The following is a 25,704-nucleotide window of genomic DNA, read 5'->3' on the forward strand; positions in this document are numbered from 1 at the left end:
ACTGTCTGTCCTCTCACCCAGTTTCATTGCCTCGGTGGAACTTAGAACCACCGAAATTATCTCGGGCTCCTTCTGTCGGCTTGTTTCCTGTCTGTCTCCCCCGCCTTGGCTCCCTGCCATTTCCCCAGTGCCTGGCAAGTGGTAGGTGGTCGGTAAACATCTGGGACATGAATGCCGGGGCGGTGCCTGGATCTCCCAGTTAGGAACTGCGGGAGCCTCAGCAACCAGGATGGAGGGAGTTGTCTGGTGCAAAGGGGGCGGGTGCTCTGGGCCGGGAAGGGCTGGACCGGAGGCCACGGCGGCGCCTTTGTCATGGGCTGGGACAGACCAAATTTGGGCTCGTGGCCACGGACAGGAAAGAACAGTTTGTACACTCCGTCAATGGGATCCAGTTTACATTTCTATTGTCGGTATGGTCATGTGTTTGTTTGAGGGAAAGGCCACAGGCGGTGGTGACGTTCAGGCTGCCTGTGAACACCCGGCGGACCCGGGAAGTCGAGAATACTGGTCCCAGGCCAAACCAGGGTGTCACTTGAAACACAGCCGCTGTCCGGGGCCAGTCTCACTTATACTAGCATGAGTGTGGTTAGCTCTGCTTCATGCATCGTGCTGGAGAGCCTTGTGTGTGTATCGGAAAAAAAGACCTTTCAGGAAGGTCCTGGCGTGAGGGGAGAATGTGAGGCACATAGATACAGAAGGAACCGTGTTGTGGGCAGAGGGAACCACATGTGCAAAGGTCCTGGGGCAGGACCAGGCATGGTGTTTTGGAGGAACAGCGAGGAGGCCCATGTGGCTGGAGCGGAGTGAGCGAGGGGGAGAGAGGGAGGAGGGGAGGGCAGGGAGGGGACGGGGCAGGCCGTGTAGGTCCCTGTGGGCCACGGGGAGGACTTGGGCTTTTACCCCCAGGGAAGTGGGAGCCCTGGAGGGCTGTGGGCAGAGGGGGGACAAAGGTCGTTTAACTTCTGAGTTTGGAAAAATGCTGTCACCCAAACAGTATTTATCCCTTTGTGATTGGCCCCTCCCCTCCCGGGGCTCCTCTGATTTCAACCTCACACCCGTATAAAGTAAGGCAACAATGGAGAAAGCCCACTTTACAGACATGGAAGCAACCTAAATGTCCATCAATGGAGGAATGGATAAAGAAGATGTGGTACATATATACAATGGAATATCACTCAGCCATAAAAAAAGAATGAAATGATGCCATTTGTAGCAACATGGATGGAGATTATCGTACTAAGTGAAGGGAGCCAGACAAAGACTAATATCACACGCTATCACTCACATGTGGAATCTAATTTTAAACATGATATCAATGAACTTATTTACAAAACAGAAACAGACTCAAAGATCTCAAGAACGAACTTACGGCTACCAAAGGGGAAATGTGGTGGGGAGGGATAAATCAGGAGCTTGGGATGAACATACACATACAACTATGTATAAAAGACTCAGAGGGGAGAGAGGCCCGACTAGTCCCAGGTCACACCCCGGGTTGTGCCAGGGCTGGGGCTTCAGCCCAGGTTTCAGGGTATGACTCCAGCTTCTAAAAGATGCCCCAAGGTCATACGAGTTTGGAACCTGGAGCCTCTTCCTCATGACCCCAATGCATTTGAAAGACTTTGAAGAGTCCAACAGCTGCCCTGAGAAACCCGCAGCGATGCTCCTGCTTTTTGACCGTGAACCCCATGCTCGGGTGGAGTCGGCAGACACCCCCAAGGCACACCCATAGAAAATCCCCTGCCCGGCAGCGGAGAGCGTGCATTTTGGTTCCGTGGTCCTGCTCTGGCCTGTTCGTGTTTTCCTCGTGCGGTCGGGAATGCATTCTGGGCAGCACAAAGCACCAAGTCGAACGCCTGATCTAAGCAGGGCTGCAGAAAGCCACGTATTCAGGGATGGGCCGTGGGGGATCTGGGGGACAGCGACCAGGTCAGGAAAGAACTCATTAACAGGCAAACGTTTTAAAGCCCGTGATCGACATGATATAAAATTCAATAAGACATTCAAGAATATTCCCCCCCCTTTTTAAAAATAAATCTTATTGGAGTATAGTTGATTTACAGTGTTGCATTAGTTTCAGGTGTACAGCAAAGTGATTCAGTTATACATATACATATATTCATTCTTTTTCAGATTCTTTACCCATATATAGGTTATTACAGAATATTGAGTACAGTTTCCTGTGCTATACAGTAGGTCCTTGTTGGTTATCTATTTTATACATAGTAGTGTGTGTATGTTAATCCCAACCTCCTGATTTATCCCTCCCCCCACCACATTTCCCCTTTGGTAGCCATAAGTTCGTCCTTGAGATCTTTGAGTCTGTTTCTGTTTTGTAAATAAGTTCATTTATATCATTTTTTAAATTAGATTCCACATGTGAGTGATAGCGTATGATATTTGTCTTTGGCTCACTTCACTTAGTATGATAATCTCCATCCATGTTGCTACAAATGGCATCATTTCATTCTTTTTTTACGGCTGAGTGATATTCCATTGTATATATGTACCACATCTTCTTTATCCATTCCTCCACTGATGGGCATTTAGGTTGCTTCCATGTCCTGGCTACTGAATAGTGTTGCAGTGAACACTGGGGTGCATGTATCTTTTCGAATTATGGTTTTCTTGGATATACTTTTGAGAGGAGCAGATGAAGCCTGGTCGGCCCATCAGCTTTCCTTGCTGTATGGCCTTGGGTAACTCACTTACCCTCTCTGGGTAACCCATGGTTGTCAGCCGCGATCGAGGATTGCTGGAGGGTGTTAGACAAAACTGTTAAATACGTAGCCTGACATCTGGTGTTCTGTAAGCCGTCTGTGCTTAGCAGTTACCATTATTATTGTTGTTATTGTTATTATTATTATCGTCATCATCATCCCATATCTTCTCACTCTACACCTCAGCTCCCACCTCAGTGAGGTGGAGCTGCTCTGAAATTTCCCTGGCCTGTGCGTCAGGGTCTGGGGCCTCTGCTCCCATGGACAGTAGGATCTGGGGGCTCTGCTTCCATGGGGTGCTTTTCAGCCTAAGTGGAACAGAGATATGCAAACAATTTATCTGCCCCCAGCTGTCCCCAGCACCACAATTAGTGACAGAAGGGACCTTTGGCAAAAGCAGAGCAGCAGGGGACCCCCAGCTGGGGCCTTTATCTGACTGGTCAGACAACAGCGTCCAAACACAGTGGGTCACTCCAAACCACCGATAAGAAAGGAGTCCTGGAGTTGGGGCAGGACCAACTGAGCCCCCTCCAAGGGCCCACTGGACACCTCCTAGTCAAAAGCACAGGACCCGACTGTGAGGCCTTGGGGTGTCTGGGGGTTGATCCCAGGCCCATCGGTGCCACCTGGTGCTGCCTGAGTTTGCATATGTCGCCTGCCTCTCTCTGTGCCTCAGTTTCCCCATCTGGAAAATGGGGATGATAATCGCATATCCCTCTTGGGGGAGTTTCGAAGATTAGATGAGTCAGTGGAGGGGAAACTTGTGGCTCAACATAGTCAAAGGAGTGACTCACCACGTATTAACTATTGGAATGTACCAGTTCACACGGTGTGACCTTGACGACCCTCCCAGGAGCTCCAGTCACAGCCGCTCACTCACCAGGGGCTGCCAGTCACATCTCTGGGTTGGATGGCCTCTCTTGCACCTGGCACAGCCTGGAATTGTACTCCTGGCTTATTTGCTTACTTCTTCATTGCCTGTCACTCCACCATTAGGATGTCAGTGCCGCGAAGGCAGGGAGTTGTGTCCATCTTGGTTGCTGCCATGTGTTAGACACATGGCACCCTGGAGGTGCTCAGCAGTCAGTTTGCCAAGTGATCAAAGGAGAGAAGTGAACGGTAGTGCAGTTCAGCTCTAATTTATGGATGAGGAAATGGAGGCTCAGAGATGTCAAAAGTACTTGCACAAGGACACACAGCAGAGGTTGGCAGACTTTCAGGGAAGTGAATGCCTTAGACCTGGTAGGTCACCTGCAGTTTCTGTTGCATACTCTTCTTTCTCTTTTGACAGCCCTTTAAAATTGTACAAGACCCTTTTCTTTCATTATTGCCTCCCCCTGAGGAGCCCTTTTAGACAGTTTTTTTCCCTAATCCCTTCACCTCATGAAATTTTAATAGCACAGGTATATTATATATCTATTTATGTACTGTATCTATATTTATCTATGTTTTATAAATAAAAAGAGCAAAAATGTTTAGCCCCCTCCATCGCCCCAAGAACCAATTTTTGCCCCTACTGAGAACGGATGGATCTGGAACAGAGTCCCTCCGCCTCGGCACTGCTGACACTGGGGGCCGGATGACTCTGTGGGGCTATCCCAGACCAGCCTCCCTGTCCCCGCCCCCTCAAGGCCAGGAGCCCCCCAGTCGTGACAAACACAGATACCCCCAGACATCGCCTTGGGGTGCAGGATCACCCCAGTTAGGAACCTCTGCGCTAGGCGGACGGTTTCTTTGAATTGACATCAGCTTTGGGACATAGACTCCCTGAGCCGGTCCTCAGTTCACCAACCTCATCCGTTGGGTACATTTAATCAGATGGCGCTGTGGAGCTCCTAACACAGTAAAAACTCAGCAAATGAAAGCTGCCCATTTGGGGTCTGGGGCATCTTGGGGCATTGGACATTAGCTGGCCTTTAGCATTATACACTCTGGGTCCATCTGTTCAGACCGAAGGAAGGTCCATTTTAGGACCGGGCCTCTAGAGGGGAGGAGGAAGAATTATCGGTGTCTTCTTTGTTTTTTTTCCCTTGATTTTTCACGGAAAAATCCAGAGCAGCTCAGCCCGATAGAACTTTGTGTGGTGATGGTGGGCGTATTCGGTGCCGTCCAGTTCGGTCGCCACCAGCCACGTGTGCCTGTCGAGTATTGAAAGGTAACTGGTGCGGCTGAAGTCCTGAAACTTTAATTTCAATTTAACCAATTTAAATTTCAAGTTGCATGTGACTCGGGGCTCCCGTACTGGACAGCTCCAGAAGACAGGGTTTCCAGGAGCCAAATGACAGGCAGGTGGTCAGCAGGTGGGTGAGAAATAGTTCACGGTTTTAGAGATGATTAAAGATAAGATGGCAGGGACTTCCCTGGCGGTCCAGCATTAAGACTCTGTGCTCCCACTGCAGGGGGTGGGGTTCAGTCCCTGGTCAGGGAACTAAGATCCCACATGGCCTGCGGCATGGCCAGTAAGATGACACAATAAAAAGGAAGGAGATTCTGACACCTGCTACAACGTGGATGAACCTTGAGGACACAATGCTCAGTGAGAGAAGCCAGACACAGAAGGACACACAGTGTGTGATTCCACTCACAGGGGGTCCCCAGAGGAGTCACATCCACAGAGATAGGAAGTAGATGATGGGGGCCAGGGGCTGGGGGAGGGGTGGGGAGTCAGCGTTTCATGGGGACAGAGTTTCAGTTTGGGAAGATGAGAAAGTTCTGGAGATGATGGTGGGGATGGTCACAAGATACTATGAATGTACTCAACGCCACTAAACTGTACACTTAGAAATGGTTAAATGGTAAAGTTTATGTTGTATATATTTCAACACAATCTAAAAATCAAATTAAAACAATTTTTAATGAGATGGCCTATAATTACAGCATCATATTATTTAGAGACTACACTTATTTAAATTTAAAAAGAACTACCAGGAGTATAGGAGAAAAAAGAGAGAGAGCTTCTTCAGCCCAATAAAGGGATCTGCAGAAACCACAGCTAACATTATTCTTAGTGGTGAGAGACCGAATGGGTTCCCCCTAAGATCAGAAGCAGGATGAGGACACCTGCTCTCACCACTTCCAGTCGACAGGGTTCTGGAAGTCCTAGTCAGTGAGAAAAACCAAGAAACAGAAATCAGAGGCATACAGATTAGGAAGAAAGAAATACAACTTGCCCTATTTGCAAGCGACATGACGGTTTTCATAGAAAATCCCAAAGAATCTACCAGAAAAAGAAAAAGACTCTTAGAACTAATATGTGAGTTCAGCAAGGTTGCAGAATACAAGATTAACACCCCCAAACCAATCGCATTTGTAAATGCTAGCAATGATCAATTAGAAACCAAAATTAAAAACACACTCATTTACGATTGCTGCCCAGACCTACCATGTATTGAATGTCAACCTGGCACCAACCCTTTTACACTTGTTATTTACTGACTTGGAGACCCAACAAACCCTGGGAAGTGAGTTTTATTATAGTCCCATTTTACAGATGAGGAAACTGAGTCTCAAACAGGTGATATGGCTGGGCTGAGGTCAAGAGCAGTGAATAAGGGCTCCAGACTAGAGCCAGCCATAGCCTAGGGCCATGGCTTTCAAGGTACAAAGTAATAGCACCCAAGACAGAAACAGCAAGGAGATAGCAATAATAGTAATAAAACCCTCCTTCCAGTTGGTGAAGTGCTTACTACATGTCAGCCACTGTTTGAGGCCCTTGATTGCATTCATTATCACCTTTTCCCTCCCGAACAGCCTCTGAGGGAGATTCTGTCATTGTGCCCATTTCACAGATGCGGGGAGTGAGGCACAGAGAGATGAGGGGTGGCGTCTGAGGCCCACAGCCTGGGCTGCCTGGTTCCAAAGCATAAGCACACAGGCGGCGCTCAAGAAACATCCCCCTTCTCGGGTAGGCCCCTGAGTGCCAGCCGGGCACTGTTGCCCGCTGAGTGCGTGTGGGTGCTGGTTCCGGAAGAGGGTCTGTGCCCAAGGCCTGGAGCCCGACAGCTGGCTGCCCGGGCTGGGCCCTTCCCAACCCAGTGGCCACCCGTGCCCAGCCATGCGGCCATCCAAGCAGGACGGGCCGGCTCCAAGGGGCCGCTGGCTGCCCGAGCCCGGGAGTGGCCACAGGGCACGGGGCCGAGCCGGGCACAGCCCTCTCACCACTGCCCAGCCTGCCCAGCCTAGTCGGCCACACAGGGGCTGCTCAGCCCAGCCAAGGAGGGCTGCCTGCATCCGCTCCTATCGTGGATGGGGAAACTGAGGCAGGTGGGGCCGCTCCTGTGCTGTTTACAGCATCTCTGAGTCTTGCCCGCAAGTAGGTGCTCAGCGCACAGCGTGTGCAAAGGCAAAAGCGCGATGCCAGGCAGACGGCGAGGGCCCAGTGACTGTTGTGCGAAGTGTCATCGTTATTATTATCCCCAAAGCAACCCTGGGTGCACTGAGGCCCCAGCAGGGGAAGTGACCCCCGCCCCCGGGACCACGTGTCCTTGGAGGTTCCCAGAGCTGGGATGGGAACGCGCGCGTCTCATCGCAGAATCCAGGCAGCTCACGCAAGCGCCTGCTGGATGTCGGGATGTAAGCACTAGCTACCGAATTAAAACAACAAGGGGCAGGGGAATTCCCTGGCGGTCCAGAAGTTAAGACTCTGCCCTTCCACCGCAGCGGACACGGGTTCGATCCCTGGTCAGGGAACTAAGATCCCGCAAGCGGTGCGGACAAAAAATAAAATAAAATGATACACTACTGTGTAAAAAAACAACAGCAAGGGGTGTGGGGCGGGGCACTTTTTCGTTATTCTAACCCTCCCTTTTCCTTGCCTACAAAATGGGTACACTAACAATGCCAGATTTACGGCTCTCTTCATGATTTAAGGGAAAGTATGAAATGAGAACAAGAAAAAACATCTGTGGTCATGTTAGGGACTTAAAAATAACAGTAATAACAATAACGGGGTGGATGTCACCATGGATCTAGAGCTCAGTATGCCCTAAGCGCTTCATACGTATCAGCTCCTTGCCACCTCCTGGCAACCCAGCCAGGCCTGTGAGATGCTTTCGCACATTTGAAGAGAAAACTCTGAGGCTCAGGGAGGTTAAGCGATTTGCCTAAGGTCACACAGCAATTAGCTCTGGGCCTTGGAGTGTGGCAGGTGGGAGGGGCCTGATTCTCTTTCTCTGGCATTTGATGGTGATTCCCGCCACCTTTGTCCTTGACCTGAGAGACAAATGGGGGAGGGGGGCTAGGGGTCCTGTCTGGCTGGGCTTGTCCATTTCCTCTCCCCCGCAGTCTGGGGTGGAGGGTGTGAGGGCTGCAGAGGGGCCTGGCTCTACTCGCCCTCCATCTAGGCCTCCGGAGCCAATAACGCTGAGCTCAGCGTCTGTCTGCTTCACCCGGCTGCCAAGGAGCCTGATTATTTTTAGATAAGATGGAGGGGCGGGCGCCGGGGTGGGAGGGAGCCCCCAAGCCCGGCGGGTGGGGCCGGAAATGTCACAGCTGCAGAAATATGCCCCTCGGCCCCCTCTCCGGGGATCCTGAGTGGCAACCCAAGACCACAGGCTGGGCCCCCAGGACTCGGAAGGCAGAGGCGGTGGGGAGGGGGCCCGAGGGACCAGGGACTCACCTCTCTGGCCCTCTGTTTTCCCGTCTGTGAAATGGGCGTGAGAGTTCCCACCTCATATGGCAGAGGCAGGATTAAATGAGTTATCCTCACTTGACAGATGAGGAAACTGAGGCTCAGCGAGCACTTCCCCACGACTGAGCCAGCCCCTCCACTCGGGTTCTCGCCATGGTTCAGGACACAGGCAGGCTGGCGCTTAGTGACCTCCACCGTCCATGACCCCCTGGGGCAGCAGCCAGGGAGGGGGCCGTGCCATGCTCCAGACCACGGCGCCGGCCCAGCCTAGCACTGGGCTGATGTCTCCTCCCCTCCTGAGTGGGGGTCCCTGCGATGTCACAACTCCCTCTCCCTGTCTTTGCAGATGCAGAGCAAAGTGGCAGTCCCCGGGCGGGGATGGGCTCCGACCAGGAGGACAGCAAGCCCATCACACTGGGTGAGTCTGGAGGTGGCGGGGTGGAGGGCACGGGCCCATCCCCATCTTTTCTTTAGGAATCGTTTCCGGAGCGCCCCCTGTGGGTTCTGTGTGGTCCTGCGTGAGCACCTGAGTCACTCCTCCCAGCCATGCTGTGGAGTAGGTGCTGCAGTTGTCCCATTTTGCAGAGGCAGGGACTGAGGTCTGGAGACGAATATGGGCCTTCCCAGGGGCATCCAGGGAGCTGGGGTTGGAACCCCCGACCCTGAGCTCCGGCGTCTGGGCTCTGAGGTGCTCCCCCCATGGGAGAGGCCCTGGTGGGCCCTGCAGTCTCATGGGACATTGAGTGGATGAGTAGGACAACTCAGTTCTGTGTTGCGGGTGTGGGAGCAGAGCCAGAAGGACAGAGAGGATTTGGAAGCTTCAGAGTCCCTGCTTCTACTCTGGCTCCCTGACTACTCCCTCCCACAGTCTGTCCTCCTGAAGTGGTCAGAGGGTACCCGTGAGCACCTGAGTCAGGCCCCGCCCATCCTCTGCCCACAGCCCTCCAGGGTCCCACCTCCCGGGGGTAAAAGCCCAAGTCCTCCTGCCTTCCTCTCCTCCCCTCCTCCCTCTCCCCGCCTCGCTCACTCTGTTCCAGACACACAAGCCTCCTCGCTGTTCCTCCAGCACACCAGGCACCACCTGCCCCAGAGCCTCTGCACGTGCTGTGCCTGCGATCTGGACAGCTAACTACTTTCTCTTGCTCCAGATCCCCCAGGTCTCAGCTCAAATGCCTCCCTCTCAGAAAGATCTTCCCTGAGCCCCTCAGCTCAAGCAGCCTCAGTCACTCTCAATCTCAGCCCTCTGTTTTATTTCCTTTCGAGGAAGTTAGTGATCGCGTATGTATTTGCTTAGTTGCTTAGTGATTGCAAATGTGTTTGCTTCTCACCTAGTGGAACATCACCTCCTCAAGGGCAGAGGTGTTTGTTTTGATCACTGCTGTGTCCTCAGTACCTAGAACAGGACCTGGTACACACTAGGTGCTCAAAAACCATTTCTAGAAAGCAAAAAAGGAGAGAAGGAAGGATGAAGCAGAGGGAAAAAGAGAAACCAGAGGGATTGTATATTAGGGGCAAGGAAGGAGGAGAGATGAAAAGGGAGAAAGGAAGAAACAGCCAGTGGGTGAGGGCATCCCCGTTGGAAGGTCCGTCACAGGCATGCACAGGGAGGCTGGATGGTTCCAGGAGTTTCACAGGCCCCCAGGCCACACCTCACTGGCCATCTGTGACCCGAGTCCTCCTTGACCTCCTGTGATCCCCAGGCGCCTCCCTCCAAGCCAGATGTTCAAGGCAGGCGGCGGGGGCCATGGCGCTTGGCCTGGTCCCGTGGGGAGCTCCAGCGTCTGGTAGAGGAAATCACTTCCTCCCCGCCCGCCAGGGAGTCCCCTGGAGATGGAGCTGGGCGAGCACTGCACAAACAGGAAACCCCGGTGGGGGTGGGGCGGAGGGGCGTGCTGACAGCAGTCGGCCAGCTGGGTCAGCAGGAAGTGGCCACGGCCACTTCCCCCTGGACACTGGGAGCCACCGCCCTGTCCTCCTCGGGATGTTGTGGTCCTGAGCCTCCCATCGTGGGCCTGGGCAGGTAGTAATTGCTCAATGAATGGTGGACACAAAGCTCATAAGCAGGGGGCTTGGGTGGCAGACAGCTGAGGAGCTGGCCACCGCTGTGAGCTCCCTGCGGCCACTGCTGCCCCCTGGGGGCCTGGACAAGAACTGCTCCCACCCCCTCCCCCAAAGCCGAGAGCTGCCGTTCTGTGGGTCCCACCTCCACTCTGACCACTCTCTCTGGCTCCTTCAACTCCAGCCCTGTTGGCCTCCGATTTGCCAAGTGCATCCCACCCCCAGGCCCTTTGCACAAGCCACTCCCGCTGCCAGGAACATCGTAACCCACAGGGAGGTGGCAAACGTCAAGTTTAATATCATCCTCGTCGGGGCAGCCAGTTCTCACCAGGCAGTTTCCCTGTGCCAGGTGCTGTCTGGGCACTACCCAGATTTTCACCCACGTGTTCGCCTTATCCACCCCTACCTTGAGATCTTGGTTGAATGTCACCCTCCCAGGGAAGCCTTCTCTGAGCCCTTCGTGTAAAATAGGTCCCCTCCCCAGCAGGCTCTCCCGACCTTGACTGCCTCACCACTGCCTGACACATCTCACATTTAACTGAATCGTCTTTAATAACTTTCTTTTTAAATTGCGGTACAACACACATAAAGTGTAGAATTTTAACCCTATTAAAATGTACCGTTCAGTGACATTAAGTACATTCACAGAGCTGTGCACCCATCACCTCTGTCTAGTTCCAGAACATTCTCATCAACCCACAAAGCAACCCCATCTCCATTAGTCACTCCCCCTCCCCGAGTGACCGGGAACCCACTCTCTCAGTGGATTTGCCTGTTCTGGACGTTTCCCATCAATGGAATTACACAGTGTATCCTTCTGTGTCTGGCTTCTCTCACTTCCCTCGTGTTCTCAGGGTCCATCCACATTGTAGCGAGTGTCAGGGCTTCACCTCTTTTCACGGCTGAGTGACGTTCCCGTGTGTGGAGGGACCACATTTTGTGTATCCATCATGGTTGATGGACATTTGGGTTGTCTCCAATTTCAGCTACTGTAAATCATGCTGCTGTGAACATTCATGTCCAAGTGTTTTTGACTTCCTGCTTTTATGTGGCGTCCTTCGCCCACCCTGGGCTGTGAGTCCAAGAGGGCAGCTGCTCCTGTACGTCTTGTTCCCCACTGTGTCCCCAGTGCCCAGCTCGGGGCGGACACTGGAGGTGCCTGGTAATGGGTCCTGCCTGTGAGGGTCTCCGGGTGTGACAGGCCTGCTCCCAGCTGTCTTGGGTGGGCCAGTGCTCCCGCCCTATCGAGGCCAGCCTCAGTTTCCAAATCCATGAAGTGGGTCTAAACAACCCCAGCCAAGAGAGGAGGGTCCCTCTTCCTTTGACATAGGCGGGAATGGGTCTGGGCACACTGGGGATTTAACTGCTGCCTGTGGACCCTCCATTCACCCCATGGTTCTGAGCCCCTGCCGTTTGCCAGGCTCTGGTCCGGGCACTGGGGACACCACAGAGCTCACAGCCTGGACGCAGAAGGCTAAGAGACTGCAGCATTGCATGGGGTGATGAGTGAGGCAAAGGAAGCAACCTGGTCGCTCCTAGGTAGTAGCATTCATAGCTCACAACCACCCGAGATGACAGGGTGTATGGTCCCCACTTTTGAGATCAGGGAGCATCAAAGCTCAGGGAGGTAAAGTGACTTATCCAAGATCACACGCCGATTGGGCAGCTGAGATGTGAACCCAGGTCTGGCCTCCACTTGTGTGCGCAGCCTACCATAGCACGGGGGCTCCCGAGGAGGGCTGGGAGGCGGTGTGAAGCCCAGGCTGGAGAAGGGGAGGCTGGCTGAGGCTGCCGTGAGAAGGACTGAGCAGAGACTCAGGAAAGGAGATCCGCTCCAGCTGTGTTAGGGCAGAGGAGTCCCCGTAGGCTTGGAGGGGCTGAGCTGGCCATCCTCCTGCTGCAGGGCTGTGGTGGTTGGGGAGGGGGGTAGACAGGGTGACTGGCCAGGCTGGGTCCAGCCCCCGGAGTCTGGGCAGCCTGGAGGTGTCAAGGGGGGGAACAGACCCAGCTCAGCTGGCCGCCTGCTGACCCCCATCCTTCCTCTCTTTTCCAGACACCACCGACTTCCAGGAGAGCTTCGTCACCTCCGGTGTGTTCAGCGTCACTGAGCTCATCCAAGTGTCCCGGAGTAAGTGTCCCCGCCCACCCTGTGCTGGGACCCGAGGTGGGGGGGTGGGCTCACACAGGGGAGGACTGTTGGAAAGGAGAAGTGGCTTCGGGATGGGGGCTCTAAGAGGGAAAGGGACTCGGGGAAGGAGGAGGAAGTAGCCCATCACCCTGCCCCCGTCCCCCACATCCTCTCCAGCCACCCTTGTCACCAAGCCTAAGTCTCTAGGAAGGTATCCAGGCCTCTCCCAGAGTCTAAGGTCAGGGTGACATGCTCTTCCCCAGAGAAGACTCCAGATGCTGGGTGGAAGGGCTAAAGAACCTTCTGCCCCAGTATCCCCCATTCCTGGGACCTCCCTCACCCCCCCCAGGAGACCCCAGAGGCCCCCCCCCCGCAACCTATTTCACCTCTTGTCCTCTTGCCTTACCTATGGACCTGCTGGGGACCTACCCCCATCCCCAGACACCCCCATTTGAATCCTACCCCAGGGACCTCTGGGCACTATCCTGCCTTAACCTTAACCCTTGCCCTCCCCATCCAGATCAGCAGAGCCTGGCCTCTGAGAGTTCTGGGAAGCTTGGCCTCCAGCTTTGTCTATGCTTCTGCCTCACAGTGTGACCTTGGCCTCTCTCAACGGCCTTGTTCTTCTGACCCATCGTATAAGGCCAGTTTCAGCCAAATTAGGAATCAGGCCAATCTGGGAAGCGGTTCCTTTTCGTTCTGCCAGCCCCAAGATGGCTCTCCCCACCCCTCCAGGGCAAAGTGCAGCCCTGGACCTTGTTCCTCCCTCATCCTCCTCTCTGTCGCCCTCCACAGCACCTGTGGTGACTGGAACAGGACCCAACTTCTCCCTGGGGGAGCTGCAGGGACACCTGGCATATGACCTAAATCCAGCCAGCACCGGCATGAGAAGAACGCTACCCAGCACATCCTCCAGCGGGTATGTCCCCGGGGCCCCACCTCTGGCACCTCACGCCCCCCCCCCACCTCCATCTGGCCCCAGCTGGTTCATTCCTCTCCCTGTTTTCACGTTCTACCTGGGAAACTCTTATTCATCTTTCAAAACCCAGCCCCCAAGTGACTCTTTCCCCAGCCCTGACATCCCACGCTGGGCTCCCACAGCCTCGAGTCCTACAGGCCTAGCCCCTGCGACTCCATGAGAACACAGACATCGGTTCTTGCTGAGATATGCTGAGATATGCTGTGTGATCGTGAGCCGGTCACATTCTGTTTGCCTCGGTTTCCTCACCTGCTAAGTGGGACCATAATCCTACCAGGTTGTTCTGAGGATTACAGTAGGTCAAGCGATCAGCCAGGCTTTCAGGGCTTTAGTCTCCACTCTGCTAGCTTGCTAGCTTGGCCCTTTGCTGAGTCCCTCCCTGCCCCTGGCCCCAGGTGTCCCACCCAAGTGATGGGCAGGTTAAAGCGGATGTCATCTGAGAAGCAGCCGAAAGTCCGCGACTCGCGTGACGTCTCGCGATAGCACCCTCCTCGCCCTGCCCCCAAGAGCCGGAAGTAGCAAAGCCCGCCGGGCCCGTCTCCGTGGTAACCGGTCTGCTGGCTTCTTTCCTCGCCCCTTAGGAGCAAGCGGCACAAATCGGGCTCGATGGAGGAAGACGTGGACACGAGCCCCGGCGGCGATTACTACACCTCGCCCAGCTCTCCCACGAGTAGCAGCCGCAACTGGACGGAGGACATGGAAGGAGGTGGGGCTGGCGACGGGGGCTGACCGACCTTCCGGTCTGGGTTACCGCGACAGTGACTACGTGTTCCGGCAGGCACTGCGCGGGCACCCCGGGGCGGAGAGTCGGCCTGGAGCCGCGGGGCCTCCTGGGAATTGTAGTCTCGCAGGCTGCGCGCGGTTGCAAGTAAAGTCCGGGTTCGCGTTCCCGGAGCTCTTCGGTTCCTCTCTGGCCGGGGAGGATGGAGATTATCCCTTGCCCGACTTTCCTGCCCTCCGCCTGTTAACGGCCCATCTCTGTGGGGTTCCTGCTATACAGAATTGACTCAGTAGCGATTCTGATCAACAGGGTGCTTCATCCTCGGGTCTGCCGTAGACGCTCAACTACAGCGTCCTGATACGTGGGTTACCTTTCCACTGGGGTCCTCCCTGTAGTCCTTTTTTTTTTTTTTTTTTTTTGCAAGATTCCCATCTCCATGGGATCTTGCTCTCTGTGAGTCCAGTTCCATAGGAGCCCCGCCTCTTTTCTTATAGCATCCTTTTCCTGGTAGATTTTCTTGTTGCTCTTCTGTCTTCATAGGGTCCTCTCCAGAGTGTCTGTTTCATGGGGCTCCTGTTCTGTAGGGTCAGCAGTTCCGTAGAAGCTTTTTTCTGTTGAGTGCTGGCTCCTCCTGATTCTTTGTTTACTTACCGTCTCCCTAAGGGCATTCTCCAAAGATTTCCCTTCTTTGGAGTTTACATCTCCATCACAAGGTTCTCATCTAAAGAATCCCTTTCTGGGAAGTCCCTGGTGGTCCAGTGGTTAGGACTCGGTGCTTTCACCACTGCTGTGGCCCGGATTCAATCCCTGGTAGGGGAACTAAGATCACGCAAGACGCGCCGCGGGGCCACAAAAAAAAAAAAAAATCCCTTTCACCTTAAGATTCTGCTCTTCAGTGGGCCAGCGTTTCACTTAAAGGAAATGGTTTGCAGAGGAGCCTGTGGGGAGGATGCCCCTGGCATTCCTCAGATTCTCAGCGGGGTCTGTGCCCCCCAGCTTTAGAAGCATGTCTCTACCCGGTCCCTTATCCCTTAACAAGGGTTCACCCCACCGTATAGCCTAGTGGTTATGAACGTGGACACTCGAGTCCCCCAGCCCTTGCAGCTTCCTGGTGACCCCACCTCTCTGCGCCTCGGCTTCTTCATCTGTAAAATGGGGGTGTTAATACCTGCAGTACCCACCCCATAGGTTTATTGTAGGGATTAAGTGAATTAATGCATTTGATGTCCCTAAAACAGGCCTGGCACATAATAGGTACCCAGTATACCTTAGGATTTGTTTTCTTCTCTCCCCCTCCTCCTCTTTCCCTCTTCCCTGTAGAGTCTGATTTCTTATAAAGATCTGTCTATACAAAGTGCCATACCTATAGGATTCTTGAAAAGCAACATAACATTACAATTAAGAGGGCAGGTTCACTATAACAGAAAAGAATCTGATTTATATATATATATATATATATATGTATACACACACATATATACATACTTATATATATGGAACTGAAACATTTTGCTGTATACCTGAATTATTGTAAATCAACTCTTCTTCAATAAAAGAAAGAAAGAGAGAGAGAGAGAGAGAGAGAGAGGGCAGGTTCAGGCATCAGAGAGACCAGGGTTCAAATCCCGGCTCTGTCTTTGGCTGTGTGGTGTGTGGGCTGTGTAACCTTGGGCAGGTGACTTAACATCTCTGAGCCTCGGTTGCCTCATCTTCAAAGTGGGAGTGATGAAAACCATCATTCTTTTGGAGAGTTGGAAGGAGGACACGATAGAATGTGACTTAAGCAACCACCTGGCACATAAGTGACCAGGAAACAGGAGAGTTTCTTTGGTGTTCATGTCTTTATAAAATTCCCATCTCTTGGAATCGTTCTCTAACACAGCTGGTTGTGACATTTGAGGTCCCAAGCCTCCTCCCTCTTCCTCATTGTGGGTTCCCAGGTATCTAATGCTGGGAGGACCTCTCTATTTATTAGGCTTTAACTTTTTTTTTTTTTTTTTTTTTTTTTTTTTTGCGGTACGCGGGCCTCTCACTGTCGTGGCCTCTCCCGTTGCGGAGCACAGGCTGCAGACGTGCAGGCTCAGCGGCCGTGGCTCACGGGCCCAGCCGCTCCGCGGCATGTGGGATCCTCCCGGACCGGGGCACGAACCCATGTCCCCTGCATCGGCAGGCGGACTCCCAACCACTGCGCCACCAGGGAAGCCCTAGGCTTTAATTTATGGGTCAGAGTGTCTCTACGGTTCTGTCTCTGTGGGTTCCCTATCTTTCTAAAGTTTGTCTCTATAAAGACCTGTATTCAGTAAGCTTTAAGTCTGATTGTAGATAACAGAAAATACAAAAGGAAGTGCATTTCTCTCACAAATAAATGTCCAGCCATCAGCCGCCCTGGGCAAGTGTGATGTGAGGGACTCAGTCTCCTGCCTTATGTGCCACTGAATGTGGTTTTCATTCCTACCTCATGGTCCAAGATAACTGCTGGAGCTCCAGCCATCATGTCTGCTTTCCAGCCAGCAGGAAAGAAGGGTCAAGTCTGGGCATGTCCTCTCACTTTAAGAATAATTTTCAGAAGATGCACTTACCCCTTCTGCTTATCTCTGGGCCCCTGAGTTAGTTCTAAGGCCATACTCTGCTGCAAAGGATGCTGGGAAATATAATCTTATTTGGGTCAATTATGTTCCCATCTCACATCAAGGGTTCTGTTACTAAGGAAGAAGGATAAAGCAGATATTGGGAGACAGTTAACCTCTGCCCTATCATTTACTGATTGGGAACTCAAAAGCACTTCTCACTAACACTGTGATTGAAGAGGTTGTCTACATATAAAATGAATACTACTTGGAGTTGAAAGACAGCCTGTGCTGATGTAGCCACAGCAGCCCTGAGAGGAAAAATTATAGCTTTAATCGGAAAAAGAGAAAGGCTGGAAATAAAGAACCCAGCATTCAATTCAGGATGCTCAAAAAAGAAAAACAAAATTTTAAAAGGAAGAAAATGCTAGAGAGAGTCACTGGGGCTTGATCCAACCTTCCTACACTGAGAATAAAGTGGCCATGATGGGGGAGGACAAAGAGGAAGCCTGTACCAGCTTCTGGTGTGTGATGGGGAAATCACAGAGCTGGAAGGGAATACCAGAGGGGGTCAGTCCTCCTATAGCTCCCATTGGTTGCCTCAGGTGATGGCAGACTCACTCCCTCCTGTGGGAGTCTCAGTACAAACCTCTAGTGTGTGCCTGCCCCTGCCTTCCGGGTGCTCACAGGCTCGTAGGGAGATGTGAATTCTATCTTTTCCTCCCTCTCTTCTCCCTCCCTCTTCTTCCCCTTCCTGCCCATCCTTCTCCTCCTTTTTCTCCTCTTCCTGGTTTCCTCCGGCTTCCTGTCTAGACAGTCCCCAATTAGCTGTTCATTAAGGGGGTTAAGCTGATTAGAGTACTCTCTCCCTTCCTCCGCTGTGGCCACCATGGGCAGCGCCCAGCTAACCCCCCAGCCCCAGCCTTCTCACTCCGGTGCCCTGGAGGGGCAGAGGCCTGGGGGAAATCTTGCCAGCCCCGCCCAGGCAAGACCCCTGCAGCCACATCTCTCAGACCCCATACACCAGCTTCCAGCCCTTTGCCCCTTCCGTGCCCGGGCCAGGAGCACCAGGAGTGCCCTTTATCCTCCTGGCCACATCCTCCCAAGGCCTTCCCTGATTACCCAGCCAAGCGGGGCAGAAAGGGGGTCCCAGAGTGCTTTGCTCTTGCTGCTTCTGTGGCCCTCCCCCAGGGGACATGGGCCTCCCACAGGCAGTTATTATATGGAGTGAAGCAGGGAACTCCAACCTCTCTCCTCTCCCCCCATCTCTTTCTGAACTTGGAGAGCAGGAGGGGGTGGCAGAGCGCGGCCTGAGGAGTTACAGAGTTGCCTTTGAATCCCAGCTCCACCACTTCTTGGCTCCCCAGGACCTCCCAGAGGGTCAGTTCTGCCCCCAGAAGACACTGGACGGTGTCTGGGACGTCTCCGGCCATCATGACTGGGGGGCTCTTGGCATCCAGTGGGTGGGACCAGGGACGCTGTTCCACACCCCACAGCGCCCAGGATGGGCCCGCTGAGGATGACCGGTGTCAGCAGTGCTGGGGGTAGTGGGCGAGGCCATCCCACGTGTTAAGTGCCCGGTGAGTGGTGGCCAATCCCAGCAGAACTGCGCTCCGTCCACCCACCTGTACACTCCGCACACTCTCTGCCCACCCTGTGTTCCGGGCCCTGGAGACCCAGTGGTTGCCTGCAGTGGGCCCCCCAGGGGAGCTGGCACTGCAGGGGGACAGGCTAGTTTGTCAAGCAGACGGGTGGGTGCTCAGATGGGGGATGTACAGGCCCACCTGTTAGATGAAGCGTATGTGCTTAAACGGGGAACAGACAGGCACGTGTGACAGGCAAGTGGAAAGATACTTGGGGGTGGGCACGTACAGGCACGTGCGTCCGTTAAGGTTTGTGTCTTCGACGGGGGACGTAGGGGTGCCTGATGCTTACGTGGAGATATGTATGTTAATCAGAAAGATGGCCACTCGGATCGGGGAGGTCAAGGGCACGCCTGTTAAATGGAGAGACGCGTGCTTTGATGGGGCATGTATGGGCACTGTGTTAACCAACTTCGGTTGCTCACGTGGGGCCATTCCCAGCATGTTTGTTCAGATGCAGGAACGCAGGCAGGAGAGTGACTCTTTCTTGCAGCGCCGGGGGCCCCCCGCCCCCCTCCTGGACCCTGGCTCCCAAAGACCCCATCTCAGGAAGCTCTAGAAGGGCCTACGGAGGTGCAGCTGGGGGCAGGGTCCACGCCGGGCTATTTCCATCCAGGACAGGCTGTTCTAGGAAATCCTAAGTGAGCGTCTGACAGCCGTAACCTCATTCCCCCTGCAGCCCTGAGCCAGCCGGGAGCCCAACACAAACACACACACACACACACACACACGCACACACACACACACACGCACGCGTGCATGCACGCACGCATGCACGCACACACAGCAGGGCCAGCCTCCTCCCTGCCGGCTGCCCTGGATGCCACCAGCTCCTCCCGTCCCTGGGAAAGCCCGGGCCTGCACCCAAGGCCCCGCTCGGCCGCCAGGTCCCTCTGGGCCGCCAACTGCATCCCAGGACACGCTCCCCCGCCCCGCTCACACACTGATGCGCACCCAGAGCCGACCAGGGCAGCAGCGTCTGTAACAGCAAAAGCAGATGGTGGCCTGAGTGCCCATCGGGGGGCTGGTTCCCAGAGCTGGCTCACCCCTGGCCGTGCCATCGCAGAGAATGAAAGCACCCCACATGGAAATGCCACAGTGGGGGGGGGGGGAATGCAGCAGCATCTCTGGTGGGACAGCCCTGGGGACCCACGCAGATGCTCACTCACAGAACCATCAACCCGAGACCCCAGAAACAGTGGTAGCGGGCCTCGGAGGAGGGCAGGGGTCCTAACTGGGGTGGCTCTGCCCCAGGGGACACTGAGCCATGTCTGGGGACATCTATGGTTGTCATAACTGGGGGTGTTCCTGGCGTCGCGTGGGTGGAGCCAGGGAGGCTGCACCACGCCCCACGGCGCCGAGGACGACCCACAGAGAATGACCCCGGCCCTGATGTATGCAGCCTGAGGGCCACCTTCTGCGGAGTGGCAGGCAGTGTGTCCCTAGAGACTGTCATACTGGGTGAAGTCAGTCAGAGAAAGACAAGTATCACATGATATCGCTTATGTGTGGCATCTAAAAAAAAAAATGGTACAAACGAACTTATTTACAAAACAGAAGTAGAGTCTCAGATGTAGGAAAGAATCCTATGGTTGCCAGGGGGCAAGGGAGAGGGAGGGATAAATTGGGAGATTGCGATTGACATATACACACTACTCTGTATAAAATACCTGGCTAAGGGCTTCCCTGGTGGCACGGTGGTTGAGAGTCTGTCTGCCGATGCAGGGGACGCGGGTTCGTGCCCCGGTCCGGGAAGATCCCACATGCCGCGGAGCGGCTGGGCCCGTGAGCCATGGCCGCTGAGCCTGCGCGTCCGGAGCCTGTGCTCCGCCACGGGAGAGGCCACGGCAGTGAGAGGCCCGCGTACCGCAAAAAAAAAAAAAAAAACCTGGCTGATAGGGACCTGCCGTGTGTAGCACAGGGAACTCCGCTTAGTACTCTGTGGTGACCTATGTGGGAAAGGAATCTTAAAAAGAGGGGATATATGTATGTGTATAACTGATTCACTTTGCTGTGCACCTGAAGCTAACACAGCATTGTCAATCAACTAGACTCCAATAAAAACTATTTAAAAAAAAAAAACAACCCTCACCATGTGTGAATCCACTGTGGGCCTCATTGGGTGCGTTTCACTGTAAAATGGATTTTAAAACAATTCCTAAACATGTCTGTCTCCAGATCCCCACTTACCCCAGAGCCCAATTCCAGAGAAGGGGCCAGGCCAAGGACTCTGCCTTTTTTTCAGACACGTCGTCATCCTTTGCTGTCGCTAGAAAAAGCCTCTGCAGAGGGGGGTGGGAGTGGGGGGTGGGATGCAGGGAGGCAGGCGGGGGGCATTCGTGGTTCTTCAGGGCGGACGTGTGCCCCGCATCTCTGGGGTCCGTCTTCCATGTCGTGACAAGGCTCCTCCTTAGCCAGCATCCATTCTGTGCCACGGCCTCCACGGAGGCTGGATGTGCCCATTTTACACCTTTTATTCATTGAGGCCGAGCTGGAGACCTTCTGGGTTCCCCAGGGCCACCGGGGTAGATAGTGAGACCCCCGTCTGCAGAGGAATGGCAGCAAGTAATTCCAGTGCGTGGGTGTGTGCCAGGCCCTGATCTAACGGCTTTACATGTTGTATTGCATTTAATACTCACGATGACCCTACAGGGAAGGTTCTGTCCCCCGGGTAAGGATTGGTGGGGGGGCACAAGTACAGAGCCACTTGGGCTTTGGGGCTTTGGACCAATCCTCTGCCCACCCTGCGGCCTTCTCCAGGGCTCTGGTGTCCCTGGGGGGCAGGGGGCAGCCCTGAGCCGACTTATGTCTGGAAGGAGAGAAGGTGCGGGCCGGACTCTGTCGTCCAGGGGCCCGTGTGGCATCAGACTCCTCCTCCCGTGGGCCGTGTGACCCTGGGCGGCCCCCTTCCCAGCTCTCAGCCTTGGTTTGCCCCTCCTTACAATGGGCTCCCAGCCCCTCGTCCATGGGTTGCTGGGAGAAGGGGGGGCAGGGGCTCTGCGGGGAGGTGCAGGGGTCCTGGGAGTGGAATAACCCTGCCTGCCGGCCCTTGACCCTCTGGCCCTCCCCGCAGGCATCTCATCCCCGGTGAAGAAAACAGAGATGGACAAGTCCCCTTTCAACAGTCCGTCTCCCCAGGACTCGCCCCGCCTCTCCAGCTTCACCCAGCACCACCGGCCCGTCATCGCCGTGCACAGTGGTGAGCACTGCGGGCCCCGGGCGGGGAGGGGCGGCTGAGCCCTCTAACCAGGCCACTTATGGCCGGGGAAGTCCCACCGGCCATCTGACCACGAGTCCTATTGCTGTAGCCTCCCACCCAGGCAGGAAAGCCTGCAGCTGCCATGGTAGAGAGCACCTGGGCCTGACTCTTTTGGGGCCTCAGTTTCCCCTTCTGTACATGGAGGTGCAGCCCGGGACTCACCCCTCAACCTGCTCCCCATGTGTCATACTCAAGTGGCCCACCGACGGACCCGGGGGCAGAATGGCCGCAACAGGAGGCAGACACCCAGAAGGACACACACAGGCCACACAGGGGTACGGGAGCTCTCAGCCACACAGACAGGAAGTACCATGCTCACAGCGTGGGGTGTGAGCTGAGCCCGTCACCCGTCCACTGGGCTCATAAATGTCCCCCTTCCAGGGCTGTCCATAGGACCGAATGAATTAAATCAGAATGAGTTAAATAAGAGCTTGAATGTCACCTGTTGCCCCTTGGTTGTGATAATGATGATTTAGTTCCATACAAGGGCAAATACACATACAGGGCAGAGGCAAACATCAAAATAGCACAACAGTTTAGACTAGGAGCCAGCCAAGCAGGCCCCCCCAATTGCCACTGTTCTTGTAAATAAAGTTTTATTGGCGGAGGGCCACACCCATCTGTTTACATGTCATCTGTGGTGGCTTTCAGGCAACGACGGCAGAGTTGAGTAGCTGCATCAGAGACCCTATGGCCTGGAAAGCCGAAAGTAATTACTGTCTGGCCAGGGGCTAGAGAGAGAGGAAGGGGGAGTGACCACTAGTGGACACAGGGCTTCTTTTGGGGGCAGTGAACTGGTTCTGGAATTACGAAGTGAATATACTAAAAGTCACTGACTTGTTTAGAAAAAGAAAAAAAACAAGCAAATACCACACTGGAATATTACTCAGCCATGAAAAGGGGTGAAGCACGGACACTCACTACAACGTGGACGGACCCTGAGAACACGATGCTCAGTGAGAGAAGCCAGACACAGAAGGACACACAGGGTGTGATTCCACTGATGGGAAATCCGCAGACAGAGAGTGGCTTCCTGGTTGTCAGGGGCTGGGCGTGGTGCTAATGGGGACGGGGTTTCCTTTCAGGGGGATGAGAATGTTCTAAAAGAGATTGTAGTGATGGTCATACAGCTCTGTGAATGTGCTAAAAAAACACAGTGAATTGTACACTTTAGAAGCATGGACTTTATAGTGTGCAAATAATATCTCAATTAAAAAAATATATTGACCCACCAGCCATTTATGGAAAGAGTTAACCAAGCCCCGGGTCAGGGTGTGGCCAGTCAGGCTGGGCTCGAACCCTGGGTCTGCCACCTGCTTGCTCTGTGCCTGGGGCAGAGGACATTCCCTCTGAGAGCCATGGTCATCCTCTGTCTTTTTTTTTTAATTTTTATTCAGTAGTCAGGACTTCCTCTGACCACAGCCGGGAAATGTTCTCTCTGATTTTTTTAAAATTAATTAATTAATTAACTTATTTATTTTGGGCTGTGTTGGGTCTTCATTTCTGTGCGAGGGCTTTCTCTAGTTGTGGCAAGTGGGGGCCACTCTTCATCGCAGTGCGCGGGCCTCTCACTGTTGCGGCCTCTCTTATTGTGGAGCACAGGCTCCAGACGCGCAGGCTCAGTAGTTGTGGCTCACGGGCTTAGTTGCTCCGCGGCATGTGGGATCCTCCCAGACCAAGGTTCGAACCCGTGTCCCCTGCATTAGCAGGCAGATTCTCAACCACTGCGCCACCAGGGAAGCCCCCATCCTCTGTCTTAAAAAAAGACGTGATGGGAATTCCCTGGCGGTCCAGTGGTTAGGACTCAGCGGTTTCACTGCCGAGGGCTCAGGTTCAATCCCTGGTAGGGGAACTAAGATCCTGCAAGCCAAAAATAAATAAATTTTAAAAAATAAAAATAAATAAAAGTGCTCCAAGGGGTGATGCTAGAACTCTGTGGGGTCACAGTAGGTTCATCGAATCCGGGCGTGTAAATGACAGCAGGGCCTGGTCGTGGCAGATGCCACTGGGCCGCCACATATTCGTATTATTAAAGGTGCCGCAGCGTGGGCGTGACGCACACCCACAAACACAGTCACTCTGAGACAGGGCGGCCTGGCGGGAGCCCCTGGTGACCACTGCCCCCCTCCTCTCCACAGGGATCGCCCGGAGCCCTCACCCGTCCTCGGCCCTGCACTTCCCCACCACGTCCATCTTGCCCCAGACGGCCTCCACCTACTTCCCGCACACGGCCATCCGCTACCCACCTCACCTCAACCCCCAGGACCCGCTCAAAGATCTCGTGTCGCTGGCCTGCGATCCGGCCAGTCAGCAGCCTGGACCGGTGAGTTTGGGGGGCACGACCTCCCTGGGGCCCTGGCGCGAGTGTCAGGCAGCCCTTCCTCCGCCAGGGCAGCTTCTGTTTTACAAACGGCGGGGTCCACAGCCCCTGGAGCCAGACCGGGTGGGAATGCAGGCTTTTGCAGATGTCTGAGCGGACGGTATTCTAGGAAGCCCCCAAATCAAACACGGTTACGGCTGAGCTCAGGCCGCCTTTGGCCAGACTTCCACCAAAGCTTTTGGTGTCCAGAGCCTTTCAGATCTGGGAACCGCGGGCGAGGTGGTGGATGAATGAATGCGTACGCGCGGCAAATGCGGGGAGATGCGTCTAGGCCGCCCATGAGGTCCAGCGATGCTGTTTAGGAGGCGTGGAAGCAAAGCCAGTGGGTTCACAGTAGCCTGAGGAGGCAGGGAAGGCATGGCGATCCCAGGATGCTGGAGGCCTGCGGGGTCAGGCGAGCACCGGGCACCCACCAAACTCGTCCCGGCCGTGCCCACCAGGCCGGTCCACAGCCCCGGGGTGGACGGCAGCCCGAGGCGGAGGGGCGCCCGCCGCCTTAACCACCTGTCTCTCTGTTCCCCCCAGTTAAGTGGAAGTGGCCAGCTCAAAATGTCCAGTCACTGCATTTCCGCTCAGATGCTGGCACCCCCGCCCCCCGGGCTGCCGCGGCTGGCGCTCCCCCCCGCCACCAAACCCACCTCCGAGGGAGGAAGCTCGTCGCCGACCTCGCCCTGTAAGCACCCGGGAAGGCGTCCCCGAGGGGCCCCTCCCCTCCCCGGCCCTGCCTCTGGGGTCGGGGTCTCAGGCCCAGCCCGGTGGGTACCGGCGAGTTTGGTGGGTCCCCAGATGGAGGCCTGGGGCCCACGTGGTCAGGTCCACACAGGGCCAAGGCAGCCTGAGGGGATGGCCAGGGGCAAGTCTGGGGTCCGCCCCCATTGGCCGAGCGGCCTGGGGCCCCCGTGTCCCCCCTCTGGGCCTCTAAACCCTCTTCCGTGCAACAAGCAGCTGTCAGTGGGTGAAGATCTCAAAGTGGAGGTGGGAGGGCCCGACCCGGCCCCCAGAAGCCTTTTGTCTGAGGAAAGTGAGAATCTGTTGTGGTGATGGTGGCTCTAAAATCAGGACGTCTCACATAGAAATTCCAGAGTTCCGGATTCTCCGGGGAAACTGGCCCCAGTGGGCCCTGTTCCTGCTGGTAACCTGGGCTGGGCCACATCTTCAGACAGGACACACCCTGCCTGCCCACCTGACCCCAGGAGGCCCTGGGTTGGCTGCCTCGCCTTCTATAACTTTCTGCTCTCTGGATGTGGGTCCAGGTGGTAGCCTGGTGGGAGACCCTGGCTTGGTCTCCTAACCTTCTAGAACTTTCCACCCTCTGGATGTGGCTCCAGATTACGGCTCACCAGCCCCCAGGGCACCTCCCCCTCCCCCGCCACCCCCAACCCCAGTCCAGGGCTGCTCCAGGCTGGGAAGAGGTTCCTAGAATTCCCATCCTGGGGTCTATCTACCCCATCAGTGGTGGCTCTGCCCCCAGCCTCTCCCTAAATCCCCTTCCTCTTTGGGCGTCTCTCCCTCGCTCCCCAGATGAGATTCCTCACCCCACCCAAGCAGGAGGGGCCAGCCCTCCCATCTGGGCCCCATCGGCCCCCCTCCCCGCATGCAGCACCCCAGTATTTCTTCCCC

At 54.8% G+C, this 25,704-nt stretch overlaps 1 protein-coding gene across 5 annotated transcripts in view; it reads left to right on the forward strand.

The window, feature by feature from the left end:
- NFIC (nuclear factor I C) overlaps window positions 1–25,704 on the forward strand; it is a 71,309-nt gene that overhangs the window by 33,927 nt on the left and 11,678 nt on the right. For 3 of the 5 annotated variants that reach the window (XM_082650450.1, XM_082650449.1, XM_082650453.1), the window contains exons 3-9: window positions 8,696–8,767; window positions 12,461–12,535; window positions 13,331–13,454; window positions 14,096–14,220; window positions 21,519–21,644; window positions 23,843–24,027; window positions 24,610–24,757. In XM_082650450.1, coding sequence (XP_082506576.1) covers window positions 8,696–8,767; window positions 12,461–12,535; window positions 13,331–13,454; window positions 14,096–14,220; window positions 21,519–21,644; window positions 23,843–24,027; window positions 24,610–24,757 — 855 coding nt within the window. The remainder of the gene's footprint in view (window positions 1–8,695; window positions 8,768–12,460; window positions 12,536–13,330; window positions 13,455–14,095; window positions 14,221–21,518; window positions 21,645–23,842; window positions 24,028–24,609; window positions 24,758–25,704) is intronic. The other 2 variants (XM_082650452.1, XM_082650451.1) reach the window with 1 other exon arrangement.

This window comes from Grampus griseus (assembly GCF_964374135.1).
Source record: "Grampus griseus genome assembly, chromosome: 3".
Taxonomy (NCBI): Eukaryota; Metazoa; Chordata; class Mammalia; order Artiodactyla; family Delphinidae; genus Grampus; species Grampus griseus.